The following is a 17,912-nucleotide window of genomic DNA, read 5'->3' as shown; positions in this document are numbered from 1 at the left end:
CTCCATCAAACACGTCGCTTGCCGATAACAAGCCAATCATCTAAATCTATAGCAGAAATGGGAGGTAAATGATGAAGGCTTGACAACGGGAAGAAAAAGAATGACCTCTAGTGGATTTAAGATCTATGATACAACAACGTGAAATAGAGATTATCTAATAGATAGAGAGAGGGATAGAGAGAGCGACTGACGGTGATAGGAAGATGACAAAGGAGAAGTGTAACATCCCGAAATAAGGTATAATCTTTATTCTTGAATATTTCCTTCTTATGCCAAAATTCTTCCCTTAATGTGAAAAGTTGGCAAGTCGGTATACAGGGCGTATGCATGAGTACGCGCAGCGTACTCATGCACCATGTAGGATCACGGAGGCCACCTAGTACGTTTGGTGTACCTCTTGGTACGTTGGGCGTACTAGGCTCAGATGCAAACCCTAATATTCTTTTTTCCCTTTTAAATAGTACATGATGGTTTCATTTCTAGCCACCCTTATCAGCCTCCAACCCTCTCTAAAACCCTAATTTCATGTGCGTGGCTTGTGAGTGTGACTTTGCAAGTTTTGAGTGATTCTTGGCTCTTATAGTTGAAGAAGAAGGTTACAGAAGAAAAAGAAGGTGGCATCAAGTTTAGAGATCCAGAAACCTCCCACCTTTGTGCATCATTTTCATGTATAAAGCTTATACCTTGGCTAGTCTTCTTCTGGAACTCTTTAGTGCAAGTTTTATGAGCTTAAGTCCCCAAAGTTTGGACCTTTTTGAGTTGGAGACTCTCCAGAGAGTTTAAGTTGTCCTTTTATGCATCCTTGGGCTTCTAGGTTGATAAAAATGTTTTCTTGATCTTTCATTTCCCCCGTGCATGATAATATACCTTGGCATGGATGAAATGATGTTTTAGCCTCTCTTAGCCATGTAAAGGCTTAAAGCCCATGAATTTAAGGATTAAGAGGTCTTAAATTAGTTAGATCGAAGGATGGAGTGGTTTTCTTACGGATTAAGACCAAACAGTAAGGGAAAAGGAAGTTTGTGGAGTATGTCGTGTATACTCCCAGCTACACACAATGTAGCTCAACGATGCCACATCCTATGCTTAGCAAGGTTGTACGCCTAACGTTAGGGGTAGTACACCCAACATACTCGCTAGGTGTTGATTTTCTGTTGAATTTTGGTCAAAGTTTAGGGTTTTTGACCAAGATAGGGAAAAATGGTCCTGTTTTCCCTTAGTAGGTTTAACTATGGACTATGGACTCGTGAGTGGTTTGGACCTTAATCTAATTAAGGTTAATTATTTGTTAACTAGGCGGAAGCTAGATCCGGCAGTTCTAGTGCTAGGTTTTCGTGTCATCAATTTCTGGTGAGTCCCCTCTCTTACTCTTACCTGTATGGTAGGATAGTTGTAACATTATGACCAGGTGGGTCTTGATGTTAAGTTATGTTATGCTATGCTATGTGTTGATATGATATTTGTTTGCGACCGGGCTGTTGATAGCCAACCGGGGGTTGTGGAGGACCTTACGAGCATGTTGTTATCTCACAAGGATCGCTGATAGTCCCAGGGTTGCAGATAACCCATAAATTTTTACTTATGTTGTGTTATATGTGGTATCTTTGGGGAATTCACTAAGCTTTGTGCTTACAGTTGTTGATTTTTATGTGGTAGGTACTTCACAGGACCGCAGGAAAGCGAAGGTCTGATTGTACACACGCACTGGGAATTTATTACTAGGACATGATCTTTATGTACTCTAATAACTATGACATATGTGTTTTGAAATGACTTGTAATTAATCTGGTTTTGAAACTATGTTTTTGGATGTTTTAAAAATGAAATATTTGGTCTAAAATTTGAGGTGTTACAATTTGGTATCAGAGCCCTGGTTTGAGGGATTTGGATGAGCCTTTGGGTGATTCCAAACTCAAACTGAGCGTTTGAAAATTTTTAAGAACTTAACAAGGAATGAAGACTTTTACAAAAGGAAAAACCCAGAGAAGCAGTGTGTACAATCGACTAGCGCTCGAGCGGCAGTTTCCCAAAATACCTTATTTTCATTTTAGTATTGTAGAGCAGACATGTTGTATTATGAGAAAATAGGACTGCATGCTATTTAAGTGTAGGCTAAGGAATCTTGCTAAAATAGTATAAATGTTGCTTGATTAATGATGCCTTATCCTAGGAATTCATTACTTATGGTATCGAATCTGTGTTAATTATGTGTTTGGCGAATGCTTTATAGTTGTACATAGATAGGATTTTATAGCCTGAGAATTCCTGATTTATCCTTTCTTCTTGTTCCTTGTTTGGTTGTGGATTTGAGGTAGGATCACTTATTCGAATGTCTATCGAGTCGCGTACTATGTATAATTGGCATACGCGGGGCAAATAGAGAGGGCAACGGAGATCGCGTGAAGTATAGTAGTGTTGGGAGTGGTCTAGAACTAGTATCTAGACGTATGTTGAGGTTCTCAGGAACCAGTAGGGTGAGTCCATAAATGATGTGAGGAGGTAGAGTTCTTGGGGTCTCGAGGGTGCGACCCGAGACGAATACAGATTGGTGTGGAAAGTAGTATTGGGCCCGTACTACTGAAAGCACCGGATCCGTAAGCGACTCGGGAAATAACCTTGAGGGAATAGAGAGCCTGTAGGGATGAGATTTGATATATGTGTTTAGCTTGTGCTGATGATTTTCTTATGCATTTCAGTATGGTGGTTACCCAAGGTTCAGGCTCCAGCGACCCTCAGAGGGCGAGTGTTAGTGATGATGAGATTCTTAGGATCATTGCCACAGACATGTCCGCGGAAATCCGAGAGGCTATCCCGAAGATGTTTGGGTCTATTAAGACCACGTTGATTGAGATATTTGATGAGCGCTATGCTGCTCTTACAGAGGTTGATGTTGTCGCAGCCACTGTAGCTCTCGCTGTTGCGAGACCGCAAGGGGTGATTCATTGTGGTATCGGGAGTTCACCAACACGAAGTCACCCGAGTTTAATGGGACCAAGGAATTGATTTTTGCTATGAGATGGATCTCTGATGTTGAGGGATGTTTCTATGCCTGCTCCTGTTCGGAAAATTTGAGGGTTCGGTTTGCATTGAGCCTACTTCGCTTAGGAGTGAAGGACTGGTGGAAGTTTCTGACCGCTGACTACACGCCTACAGAGCATGTTGCGATGAGTTGGGAGAGGTTTAATGTGATGTTCAGGGATGAGTTTGTGCCCACAGTTGAGCGGGAAAGGTTATCCCAAGAGTTCCTGTCTCTCATGAAGAAGACAGAGACGGTAAGTGACATCACCATTATGTTTCATGAGAGGGATTTGTTTTTCCCTAAGCAGGTATTGACGGAGCAGGCTCGTGTGGCCCGGTATTTGAGTGTTCTGAGGAGGGATATTAGGGAGTGTCGCGAACAACACATATACGAGATTGGTTGAGCTATAGACCAATGCCAGGAGGAGAGAGATCGAGCTAGAGACTCAGGCTAGGGATGAGAGGGAGGCCCAGGGCAGGGACAGGAGGCCAGTGCAGTCGCAACCGATGACTAAGTGGGCTACGCCCGCTAATCAGATATCTGGAGGCCAGAAGGGCCGCACTTGCGAAAGTGCCGCAAGGCTCACGAGGGACCATGTCGGTCCAAGTCGGCTAGCTACCTGTGTGGCAAAGAGGGGCATATGTCTTGGGAATGCCCCAAGGTATTTCGAGTTAGCTTAAGCTGCAATCAAATGGGCCATATGAAGGCCAATTGTCCACAGCTTACATCCAAGGAGGTTCAGACTCCCGCCCCAACGACATTGCATATCACTGATGGTTGGAAGGGGAAGGCCGAGGCACCGAGGGCTCGGGGCAGAGCCTTTTAGTTGACATAAGAAAAGGCCCGTGCAACTCTAGATGTCGTGGCTGGTATGTATTTTATCTTTTTCTGTTGATTTATTTATGTTGCTTATATTGTCAATTGTGTAGGTATGTTCCTTGTGAGTTTTGTGCCTGCGCTTGTGCTATTTGACTCGGGTGCGAGTCCGTCTTTTGTGTCATCATCTTTTAGTTTCAGTTTTAGTATTCTGTGAGAGGCCTTGAGCAGGCCCTTGAGGGTCTCGATATCGGATGAGCGTCCTGTCTTAACTACGGATGTCTACCGGGGTTGTGTGTTATAGATTTTCGGTATTGGATATCTGATTGATCTCATCCCTATCTCGATGGGGGTGTTTGTGTGATCATGGGTATGGATTGACTGAGCCGGTTTAGGGCTCTGATCGACTGTGAGCGCCATTTTGTGACAGTCTGGGATCCTAGTGGGGGAGTGCTAACTATCTATGGCGAGGGTATTAGATCGGGATCAACCTTTTGTTCTGTCGCCAAGGCAATGCAGATTTTACAGCATGGGTATATGGGTTTTCTGGCATATGTGGTGGATACTCGGGTTGAGAAAAAAGGATCGACTTCCGGTTTTGATGTTCCGGTGGTATGCGATTTCCTTGATGCTTTTCCCAAGGAGTTACCGGGTGTGCCTCCTAAGAAGTAAGTGGATTTCCGAATCGATCTGATTTCGGGTGCGGCGTCGATCGCCAAGGCACCATACCATATTGCACCTCCTGAGATGCAAGAATTATCCTCTCAGCTGCAGGAGCTGTTGGGGAAATGGTTCACTAGACCGAGCAGTTATCCGTAGGGAGCTCCGATCCTTTTCGTCATGAAGAATGACGGTTCGCACCGGATGTGCATTGATTATCGAGAACTGAACAAGCTGACGATGAAAAATTGTTACCTTTTTTCGACGATAGATGATCTTTTTGAACAACTTCAGGGGGCGTCTTGGTTTTCTAAGGGCCTGTTTGATTTGAACTTATCAGGTCCGGTCAGTGCTAACTGCTGACTCAGTCAGCAGTCAGATGTTTGATAATTACATATTATAGCTGATTCGGTCAGCCCATTCTACTTACTCGGTCAGTCCAAAAAAACCTCCTGACTGGAAAATAAGAAGGCTATGCGTTTTTTCCCTCGCTCGCTTCCAACCTCCTTTGCCAATACCCTAGACAAAAGCCGATCCCCAACACCTGTTGATCGCCTCCATCACCAACAACATCAACCGACAAGTTCACCTCCTGCACCATCTTCTCCGGCGACGACCACACCTCTTGCACCATTTTTTTTTTTTGCTTTTTTTTTCTGAAATCACAAAACCCTTCATGTTTGTTGTCAAATTACTGATTTCATTGTGAAATCAATGTTTGAAATTACCTCTTTCATTATTCTTGGATTCAATTAGTTTAAAGGGTTAGCATAAAATCAATTCATAATGTGTTTTTGTTTATGAAATCTGATTTTATCTATATGAACTAATGAATATTTGTGTATTAAATCTGATTTTCTACTTATGAACTAATGTGTGAAATCAAATTTTATGTTGTATATGCTGTTGAAAATGTGATGAGATCACATTTATGCTTGATTTATTTGTAAATGTGTGTTATGTGGATGATTTAGCTATTTTTTTCCTTTTTTACAATAGACATGACAGATAAAAGAACTAGGGTTAGTTGGAAGTCGTAATTGGTGGACAAAACTTTTTTGGAAGCATGTATACAAGAATTAACAAGTAATGGTCGGGAGGGTAGTGGCCTAAAAGCAAGCTCATGGATTGTGGTCGCGGAGAAATTGAAAACATATCATAATTTTTTTGTCGAGAAAAAACAAATGAAAAACCGATACGACTATTTAAAAACAAAGTATGCAGTGTGGTTAAAACTTAAAAACAAAACATGAAATCTTTACAATCCCGTAACGAATTCTTTTAACATGACTAATTAAGAATGGGAAGCGGAAGCGAAGGTATATATATACATATTTTTTAAATTAGATTATTTCTTTTACTACTTTAATAATATTTATTAAATTTTCAAACAGTTGAACAAGTATGTAGATAAGCTGAGAAATGCACACCTCCCTTGCCCTGATCTTTGTACCCAACTATTTGATGGGGCGACCTCGACCGGTGTTCACAGTTAGGTGCCATCTTCGACACTACCTCATCCCAATGAAACCTTCAGTACACATGATTTTGAGGATACAGAGATAGAAGAGCCAGCACCTCATCCAGATACCCCAAGCTCTAACAGTACCTCAACCTACTAGTGAGGAATCATATGGGCGGTCAAAAAACAAGGGGGGCAAACGAAATGGTCCTAAAGAAACCACACTTGATGATGAGTTGAAAGAAGATGGAAAAGAAATTATCAAGGCTGCACAAGCATTCACGGAAGCAAATAATCTTGACAATGAGATGGATGCTTGTATGGCGAAGTTGACAAGCTTGGAGTGGGGAGAATATGATCTGAAATACACCAATGCTCTTATGTTATTTGCTTAAAGTGTCGGTAATAGGAAAATTTGGTTGCGCCTTAACTTGTCAACTTGTAAATCGTGGGTTACAAATGCGGGAAGAAAGTTTGGATTAGTTGGTTGACTTTAGTATGTTATGGTTCATTGTTTGACATTAGTATGTTGTGGTTCATTGTTTAAATTTAGTATGTTATGGTTCATTGTTTGACTTTAGTATGTTATGGTTCATTGTTTGACATTAGTATGTTATGGTTCATTGTTTGACATTAGTATGCTATGGTTTAGTTATGTTATGGATTGTTTTCTTAAGTGCAGTTATGTTATATGAATTTATATGTTATGGAATGTTATGCTTTTAGTATTTACATGTTATGGTTTGTTATGTTATGGATTGTTATGTTATTGATTGTTATGTTATTGATTTAAATGTAATTTGTATTTGACATCTAACAGGACACATGGATAAAGAATGTGACTTTTTATATTTCCTTATATTCTCGTGGTATTGGTTGATGTTGGTCCAAAAAAGGCAAAGAATAATTAAAAGAATAAGAGCTAGTGACACAGGTAGCAAAGGGGTATGTGTATACGCAAGATTTGATACACAGATGTCCTATACAATGTTACGATATGATACGTCTTTCACAAGATGCATTTGTACTATTATGCAATCACTTTACACAAAGAAATTGGTTGCAATGTAGTAGGACGATATGCGTTGAAGAGAAGATGGCTATGTTTTTACATGTTATAGGACATAATGAACATTTTTGATCTGTTAAAGAAAGATTTCATCACTCCACACAAACGATTCATCAATGTTTTCATGAGGTCTTACGTGCAATGATGTGTTTTGCACGAGAAATTATAGTACCAACCTCGTTTACTCCAACAATAAATACCTTAGAACGACATAGATGGGTAATGCACATATTTCCCGGAGAAATATGTGCACTAGATGGAACACTTATACATACAGTTGTACCCGTTGATCAACAAACTCGTTATAGGGGAAGAGGAAAATGTGAATGTTACCAAAATGTAACTGGAATTTGTAATTTTGATATGATATTCACCTTTGTATGGGCTGGATGGGAGGGCATGTCACATGATTCTAAAGTTTTGAAAGAAGTTACATTTAACCCGACTTCCGGATTTCAATTCCCTCCGCCAGGTTTGTAACTTTACTATACGTTTTATTATATATATTATTTATATGATAAAATTTTCAATCATCTACAGATAAATATTACCTTTGTGATGTCGCATACACCAACACCCGTGGATTTTTGGCTCCCTACCGCAATACTAGGTATTAGTTAGCCGATTTTCAAAGAAACAGAGCTTTAACTAAGGAAGAGAGGTTCAATCAAGCTCATGCACAACTTAGAAATATCATTGAACGTGCTTATGGTGTATTGAAGGCGAGATTTCTAATTTTAAAACAAATGGCTCCTTATCCTTTTCCAGTGCAAAGAGACATAGTCATTGCTTGTGTTGCAATCCATAATTTTATAAGGAAATACAATATTGAAGACGGCTTATTTACGAACTTTGAACAAAACACTATGGTTACTCCTAATGTGGGTGGTGGAGGAAGTGAGGGCCAAAACATAGAAGGCATATGATGGGGTTCAGAAACCGTTCACTATATGACTACTTTGCGTGACCAGATTGCTAATCAGTTACTTTCAAATGGTTTATGTTAAATGATGTACTTTTTTATTATGTATGACAATTTGTATTTGGATTTTTTATTACACTTTGTATTTGGATTTTAATTGATGTATGTTTAATTTGGATTTTATATGATAATTTCTTTTTGTATAATTATTTTATCCAGCACAAGAGACAACACAAGTGTAATATGGATATTTTTTTCATTCAGCATAATAATTCAGATAAATGATCAAACAACATAAACTCAGTCAGATATGGACTTAGTCAGCATTTCTAACTCAGTCAGCTTCTAACCCAATCAGCTCTAACCCAATTAGCAACTATCAAACGACCCCTAAGATTTATTTGAGGTCCGGCTATCATCAGATGAGGGTACGGGAGGAGGATATTCAGAAGACGGCCTTCCGAACTCGTTATAGGCATTACGAGTATGTGGTGATGCGTTTTGGGCTCACCAACGCACCAGCAGCGTTCATGGACCTCATGAACCGGGTGTGTAGGCCCATTTAGATCGATCAGTGATTGTTTTATTGATGAGATTCTGGTATATTCGAAGACTAGGGAACAACATGAGGAGCATCTGCGAGAGATTCTTGGGGTTTTGAGGATGGAGAGGATTTATGCCAAATTCTCCAAGTGTGATTTTTGGTTGAGAGAGGTTCGGTTTTGGGGGCAACTCGTCAATTAGATGGGTACTTTGGTCAACCCAGCCAAAATTAAGGTGGTGATGTAGTGGGAGGTACCGGGATCTCTATATGAGATTTAGAGTTTCCTTGGTTTGGCAGGATGTTATTGGAGGTTCATCAAAGATTTCTCCAAGATTGTTGTTCCTCTCACCAATTTAACCAAGAAGGATGTTGCCTTTAGTTGGGGGCCTGAGCACCAGCCATCATTTGAGACTCTACATCAGAGGTTATGCGAGGCCCTAGTGCTTACCCTCCCGAATGGAGTTGAGGATTTCATAGTCTATTGTGATGCATCTATTAATGGATTGGGTGTTGTGTTCATGCAGAGAGGGCATGTGATAGCCTACACTTCGAGGTAGTTGAAGCCTCATGAGGCGAGGTACCCTACTCATGATTTGGAGTTAGGGGCGGTGGTTTTTGCCCTCAAGATTTGGTATCACTATCTCTATGGTTTTCGGTGTACCATCTACACGGACCATAAGAGCCTGAGATACCTTATGGATCAGCCTAATTTGAATATGAGGTAGAGGAGATGGTTTGATGTAGTGAAGTACTATGATTGTGAGATCTTGTATCATCCAGGAAAGGTCAATGTGGTGGCTAATGCCTTGAGTCGGAGGGTAGGGAGTACCTCGATGTGAGATGTATGTATGAGGATGACAATGATGATTCTAGTTTTAGAGATCATAAAGGAAGCACAGTTTGAGGCCATAAAAGAAGAAACCGTAAGAGTGAGCAGGTGATTGGTCAGGTTTCGACATTTGATATGGACAGTAGAGGGATTTTGACTCTCCATGGGTGAGTATGAGTGTCGTATGCGGGTGGGGCACAATGAATTTTGATGGAGGAGGCCCACAAATCGATATTTTCTATCCACCTAGGGGCCACAAAGATGTATCTTGACTTGAACCATAATTATTGGTGGCCATGTATGAAGAGAGATGTCACATGGTTCGTGGAGAGATGTTTGACCTGCCAAAAGATCAAGGCGAAGCACCAGCGCCCTTATGGAAAGTTGCAGCTTCTGGAGGTTCCCTGTAGAAGTGGGAACAGATCACTATGGATTTCGTTACTAAGCTACCGAAGACTGCGATGGATGTTGACACTATCTGGGTGATGGTGGATCGTTTAACGAAGAGTGCTCACTACTTAGCCATTAGTGAGAACTCTTTTGCAGAGAAGTTGGTCAAGATTTATGTTCGTGAGGTGGTGGCTCGGCATGGGGTGCCGACATCTATTGTGTCTGACCAGGATGGGCGCTTTACTTCCAGATTCTGGAAGAGATTCCATGAGGAGTTGGGTACTCGACTACATTTTAGCACCGCGTACCATCCACAGACGGACGAGCAGAGAGAGCAGATGATTCAGACGCTCGAGGATATGTTGTGTGCATGCTTTATTGATTTTGGTGGAAGTTGGGACTCGTATATTCCTTCGTATGACTTCTCTTATAATAACAGCCATCATACCAATATCAGTATGCCTCTGTTTGAGCTCTTTTATGGTCGGAGGTGTCGAACTCCTATTTGTTAGGGCGAAGTGGGACAGAGGTTCATTGGGAGCATGAAAGTTGTGATTAAGACGACTGAGCTTATACAGCAGGTTTGACAGAGACTTTTGACGGTGCAGAGCCATTAAAAGAGTTATGCGGATCGAAGATGCTCTGAGTTAGAGTTTTATGTGGGGGATTTTGTGCTCCTGAAGGTGTCACCCTGGAAGGGTGTTATCCACTTCAGGTAGCGGGGCATGTTGGGCCCCAGATTCATTAGTCCTTTCCAAGTGTTGGCCCGGGTAAACAAGGTGGCTTACCGGTTGGAGCTACAGCTACCGGAGGAGTTGAGTAAGATCCATGATACCTTCCATGTATCTTAGCTAAGGAAGTGTATAACTGATGAGGCAGTTGTGGTTCCCTTTGAGGACATTTAGTTCGATGATTTCCTAATTATGTAGAGAAGCCTGTAGCCATCTTGGATCGTAAAGTGAAAACCTTGAGGAACAAGGTCGTGAACTTGTTCAAAGCTCGGTAGCAGCACCATAGAGGTTCGGAGTGGACATGGGAACTGGAGTTCGAGATGCGTGAGCAGTACCCTCAGTTGTTTCTGGAGGACGACTTCGAGGGCGAAGTTTGATTTTAGTGGGGGAGAATTGTAACATCCCAAAATAAGGTACAATTTTTATTCTTGAATATTTCCTTTTTATGTCAAAATTAGTCCCTTAATGTGAAAAGTTGGCAAGTCAGTACGTGGGGCGTACACATGAGTATGTGCATCGTACTCATGCACCATGCAGGATCGCGGAGGCCACCTAGTACGTAGGGCGTACCAGGCTCAGATGCAAACCCTAATATTCTTTTGTTCCCTTTAAATAGAACATGATGGTCTTATTTCTAGCCACCCTTATCAGCCTCCAACCCTCTCTCAAACCCTAATTTTGTGTGTGTGGCTTGTAAGTGCGACCTTGCAAGTTTTGAGTGATTCTTGGCTCTTGTAGTTGAAGAAGAAGGTTAGAAAGAAGAAGAAGAAGGTGTCATCAAGCTTAGAGATCCATAAACCTCCCACCTTTGTGAATCATTTTCAGGTATAAAGCTTATACATTGGTTAGTGTTCTTCTAGATCTCTTTAGTGCAAGTTTTATGAGCTTAAGTCCCCAAATTTTGGACCTTTTTGAGTTGGAGACTCTCCAAAGAGTTTAAGTTGTTCTTTTATGCATCCTTGGGCTTCTAGGTTGATAAAAATGTTTGCTTGATCTTTCCTTTCCCCTCATGCATGAGTAATGTACCTTGGAATAAATGGAATGATGTTTTAGCCTCTCTTAGCCATACAAAGGATTAAAGCCTAGGACTTTATGGATTAAAAGGCCATAAATTAGTCAAATCTATGGATGGAGTGGTTGTCTTAACGGATTAAGACCAAAAGTAAGGAAAAAGGAAGCTTGTGGATACTCCATGTGTACTCCCAGCTACATGCATCGTAGCTCGATGATGCCCCGTCGCATGCTTAGCCAGGTTGTATGCCCAACGTTAAGGGTAGTACGCCCAGCGTACTCGTTGGGTGTTCACTTTCTGTTAACTTTCGCTGATTTTGACTTCTGGTCAAAGTTTAGGATTTTGGACCAAGAGAGGGGCAAAATGGTCCTTTTTGCCCTTAGTAGGTTTAAATGTGGACTTTGGACTCGTGAGTGGTTTGGACCTTAATCTAATTAAGGTTGATTATTTTTTAACTAGGCGGAGTCTAGATCCGACAATTCGGGTGCTTGGTTTTCGTGTCATCAACATCAGGTGAGTCCCCTCACTTACTCTTACCTGTATGGTAGGATAGTTGTAATATTATGCCCGGCTGCGTCTGGCTGTTAGGTTATGCTATGCTATGCTAACCGGGAGTTGTAGATAACCTTATGAGCATGTTGTTAGCTCACCGAGACTGTTGATAGTCCCAGGGTTGCAGATAACCCATAATTGTTTGCTTATGACCATTTGTTATACATATGTTAGTTTTGTGTCTAGTAACTTGGATGGAGTTGTATAACAAATGGTTTTATGTCTGCTAATTTGGAGATTGAAGATTTTGCTTCTGCTAACTTTGATGGAATTGCATCACAAATTGTTTTTGTCTGCTAATCTAAAGACTAAGAGGGTGTTTGGATTAGATTTTTAGCTTATTGCTTATAGCTTATTTGTGGTGGGAATAAGCAATAAGCAATAAGCATGGGGAGGGATGCTTATTAAAATTAGCTTATTTAGCCTAATAAGTTGGATTTTATCCAAACACTCAAATTAGCTTATTGTGAGAATAAGCAATAAGCACCTCTTTTTTTCCTATCCAAACACCCCCTAAATATATGGAAAAAGTTAAGTCTCAAAGAAATATAATAAGACGTTTATGGGTCAACTTAAATGACAACTTAAATTATATTTCCAAACATAGTTTGTATAAGTTGTTTTTCAATTTTATTCTGAAAACAACCTAAGCTACCATGTCAGTTGTGACCATTTTCCTTCACCTATAATAATCTTAGAGCATATTGGAAATAGATTTAGGTGCTGTTTGTTTTTTCTGAGGCAAAATGTCTGCAGTCTGCGGACCACATCTGTAGACCTCTGCAGTAGAAGAGGTGGACCAAACGTCTGCAGTCTGAAAAAAGAAGACTGTTTGTTTTTTTAACATTTGCAGGCTACTAAAATAAACTGAAATCCAAATAAATTGATTTTTTTAAACTTCAAAGTGATTTTTTAATATTTTTATGATTTTGTTATAAATAATTAACGAATCTAGATCAACTTTTATGTATTATTGTATAAAAAATAAAAATGGTATGAATTAACGTATATATTTGATAAAAACCAACAACTTTGGTTGCAAAATTATAACTAAACATTATAATTAGTGATCAAAGAATTTGATACAAAAATGGATGGAAATAAACTTCGATTTTTTCAATTAAATCCATTAAAAACGTATCATAAATATTTTCTCGAGAAATTAACGATACTGTATTAAATAATGTTTTAAAAAATTTGGCAAAAAAAATATAAGAATATATTATGATTTTTTTTCATATTTATATAAACAAGTTCAACGACTATTGTTGTATTAAATCTTTATTTATAAATTTGTCACAAATATAATGCTTGTATCGTCAAAAGTTTTTTTTTTTTTTTTTTTATTTTAAGTTTTGTATTTTTTTTTCAAATTGTTATCATTAATAAAGTTGGAGAAAATATAAATTAAAAAAAAAACTTGAAAAAAATTAAGATATATATGTTTTTTTAGGCTAGAAGATGTCTGAAAATGTTAGAAGACTCTGGTCCATACCTCCGCCAAGAAGAGGGCGCACAGACATTTTTAGGTCTGCAGTCTTCAAAAAAACAAACAGTCTGCAAAGGGTAATGTCTGCGCGTGGTCTGCGCAGCGCAGACAGAAGAGGTCACGCAGATCTGCAGACAAAAAACAAACACTACCTTAAACATGCATTTTACCCAAAATAATTAGACGCCACAATTTTTTTCCTTGTTCGAAAAACAAAATGATATTTTCTTCAGATTTTAATGTCGAAAATCATCAAAACCACCGTAAACAACAATTTAAAGGAATTGGAAATGATTAACAATAAGTGGCATATATTTCACAATATGGTAGGTTTTTTTTTTTTTTTTTGAATTACCGGAAGATCCACCAAAAGTTGTCAAGTATAAAGGTTTTTTTTTTTTAAAAAAAGAAGTCAAGAGTTTTTCGAAAAATAAAATCATCAATTACCGGAAAATTAATGTTAACTTGCTAAAATGACCGGAACAAAAAGAAATGAAAAATGTTAGGGTTATTTTTAAAATATAAAATCTTATAATATTAACCCTATAATTTATAGAAAACTTTAAATATTGTATTCACTCTACTTACATGTGTGACCTTATAGATTGAAAATGTTGAGGGTGAAATTACATTCATCCTCACAACTTTACATCTAGGATAAATGCTTTTACAAAATGAACGGTTATTTCATAATAAATATTATAAAGACGATCGATCATCTATGAGACTACACCTCCCATTTTCGTTTTTTTTTATTAACCCTTATTTTATTTATAGTAATCATTATATATCCACAAAATAAAGTAAATTAATAAGTATACTTTAATGGTACGAACGAGTACTCCCCCTAATCAAAACATGATTGAGGGGCACTCATTCAAGCCTTCATCCTAAACCCTAACTTTAAAAAACTTTCTTTTGTTGGTCCCTCATACTTGCATTCACACTAATTTAAAAAAAAAAATCATAAATAAGGTTATCCAATTTATTTTCCAGCTCATTTCCTACAATATTTTCAAACTTCAACAATGACTTGACGTGCACTAAAACAAAGGAGACAGCATCAACATGCCAATTGACAATTGTAACCACTCTCAAGTCTCAAGAGCATAAATAGTATTTTCCTTTAAATACAACCATCTTAATTTCGTAGTCCAATGTTACGAGTGAATAACCTAAGAGTATAACATTAACAACTACAATTTTTATAAAATATAGTACAATGTTAGCTCTATGCATTGTTAGAGAAGTTGGAGAAACATTATATCTCTCTACTAATAAGTAACCTTTTTTCAAATGTTAAAAGTCAATAATTGAATAATTCCCCATGAGATAGAAAAAAGAACTCATCTCAACAATCTTTTCGTCTTCACATCTATCCTTCGCTCCGAAACAATCGTAAAGGGTACAACCGTAATTCTAATCACCTTCCTGTAAAAAGTAGTATATCAGCTACCAGCTAGCTTTTCAGTTAGTCAGTCAAACAAACAGAGTCTTACTTTTGGATGATATTTTCCCTTCCATGGCATCTTTTTTGTATTGGCAGTTTACACAGAGAAAAGGACCATCCCATGGTTTTGACTTTCCGGTCATATTAGCCGATCCATGGTGTATTGAAATTCCTTCTCCAGGCTTCATTTCAATTTGACACACAGCACAGATAAATAATCTGAAAATGTTACAAAGCGGATATTTCGTATCTAACCTGTGAAAACCATGTACAAAACAAACGAGAGAGTAAATGACTATTTTACCCTTACATGTATAGAAAATGTTAAAGATGTTGGAGTGTATACAAACCGTTGAGAAAGCATAGCAGATCCTTCCTCCACAAGCTCCTCCACTAAATCTGGTTCATAATATTCCTCTTCATCAACATGAGGTGGAGCCTCACTGCTCTTTTTCCTAAACATGGCCTTTAAAACTCTTTTTCCGGTCATCTTTGGCGGTGGCAAGGGCGGATTTGTCTTTTCCGGCGGTAGTACATCCACCACTATGCAGGTTGTATCGTCTCGCAACCCTTTCACTTGTACTGCTTCCTGTACATTAAAAACCAAAGATTGTTGAAAACAAAAACTGAATATTAATATTATTAATTAATTTTAATATTTAATTAAAATTTTGACATTTTTTGTATTTCCGTACTTTGACAATATGTGCTGCTGCTGATTCCGGAGCCAATCCGCGACTGCATTCCAGAGCTGATTCGGCGGAAAGAGCATCCCAGACTCCATCACTTGAGATTACAAGCCGCCCTCCAGCAGAAGATAGCTGAAGATCACAAAATAAATAAAAAGAAAAAGAAATTGAGTTTAATTACAAAACTAACCTTCACTTGTTTGACATGAGGAACTGGAACAATGAACTCCCCAACATCTCTATCTCCAATAGATCTTGAAAGGCACAACCCACCTGGCCAACATCTTAAAGGACCAATCTGTCATAAATATAAAAACATGAGTAAGTTAAGTAAGATCCCATTTGGTTATTTATATAGAAAAATTAAAAATAAAATAAAATTTTTTTATAAGATTTTAAGATACCTCTGTGCCACCACCGGTATTTAGGCGACCAACTTCACCACCACTAGCAGTGACACGTTCCCGCCTATAAAGAAAGCAAATTGTAATGTATTTGGAATAAAATTTAATCCAAAAAGAAAGAAAGGGGAATAAAATTGTAATGTATTTGGAATAAAATTTACTCTTCTTCATTGGTGTCAAGTCTGTGATCTGCTGAGAGAAAATACACAGAGCCATCAGCGGATTCAAGTATGCAGCGGGAATCCCCAACTGATGCTACTGTTACTATTAATCCTTCAACAATTACAAATGTGACAGTTGTCCCTGACATTTGAGCTGCAATTGTAACAATATTAAAAGTCAAAATAAGTACTTACATATTTCAACATGATTATGATTGTGCTTACTGAATTTGCATACAGATGCATTTTAAGATATGCTTTTTAAGTCTTGATATGCATTACCACAAAGGTATTACTATCTAGTCTCAGACATAATGGTAGTTGAAATTTTTGAAGGAATGTCTATAGTCTATACCTTTTTCTTGGAAATCTTTATCTGTTTTCACAAAACCAGCAACCATAGCCCTAGGCAAGGCTGCCACCCATTCATCACGATTCAGATTGGGAGGAATAGCACAAAGAACATTGTTCAAAAGGTTCTCCTTAGTATATATAGCTGCTGCAGACCCATTATGACCATCAAATATCTGCAAAAGAGAAGTTAGGTGGGAGAATTACAAGAAATCCATCAACTACTACAATGAAATGAAACAAATGTGAATTGAGGAGAAGAGAAAAAGAGTAATTGCAATCTGATCAACCTCATCAGAGACACAGGTCATTAAAGTTTCATCAAAGGGGGAGAAAGGTTGACAACATACCCCAAAGACAGAATAAGTGGTAATACCATCTCCCAACACGCGTTGGCATTCCGTTTTGATCAATGCGAAGTCTTCCCCTTTCTTAGATTCGTTAGCCTGACCACAAGCAATCTCCGGCCTATCAGCCTTTTGATTCGCCGATTCACGCTTCAACAACACCGACAATGGAACGTGCTCACTCTTATTGCAGGACATTTCCTTGATCGCTTCCAGTATCCAGATTTATAAAGTCAAGCTTACAGCTTCTCCTATTCCAGCATGATATACTCGATAAAATCCTATAAGATCAAAAACAAAATCCTCAGCAATCAAACATTCCGAAACGATTGCCTTACATCTAATAAAAATCGAGTAAAATAAGCATCAGATTCAAAAGAACGACACACAAATACTAATTTTCATAAGTCGTAACAACGATAGGTGCAATGAAAACCTCAATCAAAGAGCAATGTAGATGAACAAAGACAAAAATCAACAATAAATGGAATGAAGAATCAAAGAAAGAGAAATTGAGTTACAAAGATTCGAGTATGAAGTTGGATTGATCGATTCGTGGTTGCAGAGGGAAAAAGTCGGGATTCGATTCGCTACAAAAATTTCCGCGCGAGAGAGGGGGCGTGATAGCTGTGATTTTTATTTTTATTTTTATTTTCGTGATGTTCGAGCGTGTGCTGACATGTCCACAAACTCAAAGCGCGTGTGTTATGAGTTGTCTTTCTATTTTCTTTTTATGGATGAAATATTATTTAGAATATTTAAGAAAAAAAATGTCTATACTCATACTACATTCTACATACATTCTTACGACAAAATACAAAAGACAAAAAACTAATAATAATAATAAAATAATGTGTTTTTATTTAATATCAAAACTTGATAATTTGGAAAAATAATATCTTTAAACAATTTAAAAGAATAACGATTTAAACTTTTACTTAAAAATAATCAAGTGTTAAATCGATAATACAATAAAAATTAGGGCTGACAAATATATACCATAGATAACCAATCA

The 17,912-nt window shown here is 38.3% G+C and overlaps 1 protein-coding gene across 2 annotated transcripts; it reads right to left on the bottom strand.

The window, feature by feature from the left end:
- Positions 1-14,570: 14,570 nt before the first annotated feature.
- On the bottom strand, positions 14,571-17,575 carry LOC145057658 (putative protein phosphatase 2C 12). 2 transcript variants are annotated; one of them, XM_079005527.1, is made up of 10 exons: positions 17,419-17,575; positions 16,901-17,178; positions 16,555-16,726; positions 16,200-16,353; positions 16,039-16,102; positions 15,825-15,932; positions 15,641-15,766; positions 15,296-15,534; positions 14,995-15,200; positions 14,571-14,926 (listed from the first exon to the last, which is right to left on the bottom strand). In XM_079005527.1, exons 2-10 carry the CDS (start codon positions 17,093-17,095, stop codon positions 14,919-14,921), a joined length of 1,272 nt encoding a protein of 423 aa, XP_078861653.1. In that variant the 5' UTR covers positions 17,096-17,178; positions 17,419-17,575; the 3' UTR covers positions 14,571-14,918. The 2 variants fall into 2 exon arrangements, with proteins under 2 accessions (XP_078861653.1, XP_078861654.1); XM_079005528.1 differs by having other exon boundaries at positions 17,334-17,544.
- Positions 17,576-17,912: the final 337 nt, after the last annotated feature.

This window comes from Lactuca serriola, chromosome 6, assembly GCF_051521515.1.
Source record: "Lactuca serriola cultivar US96UC23 chromosome 6, Lser_US96UC23_V15, whole genome shotgun sequence".
Classification (NCBI taxonomy): domain Eukaryota; kingdom Viridiplantae; phylum Streptophyta; class Magnoliopsida; order Asterales; family Asteraceae; genus Lactuca; species Lactuca serriola.
Note: the sequence above shows the minus strand (reverse complement) of the source record. Positions and strands in the feature narration are given on the sequence as shown.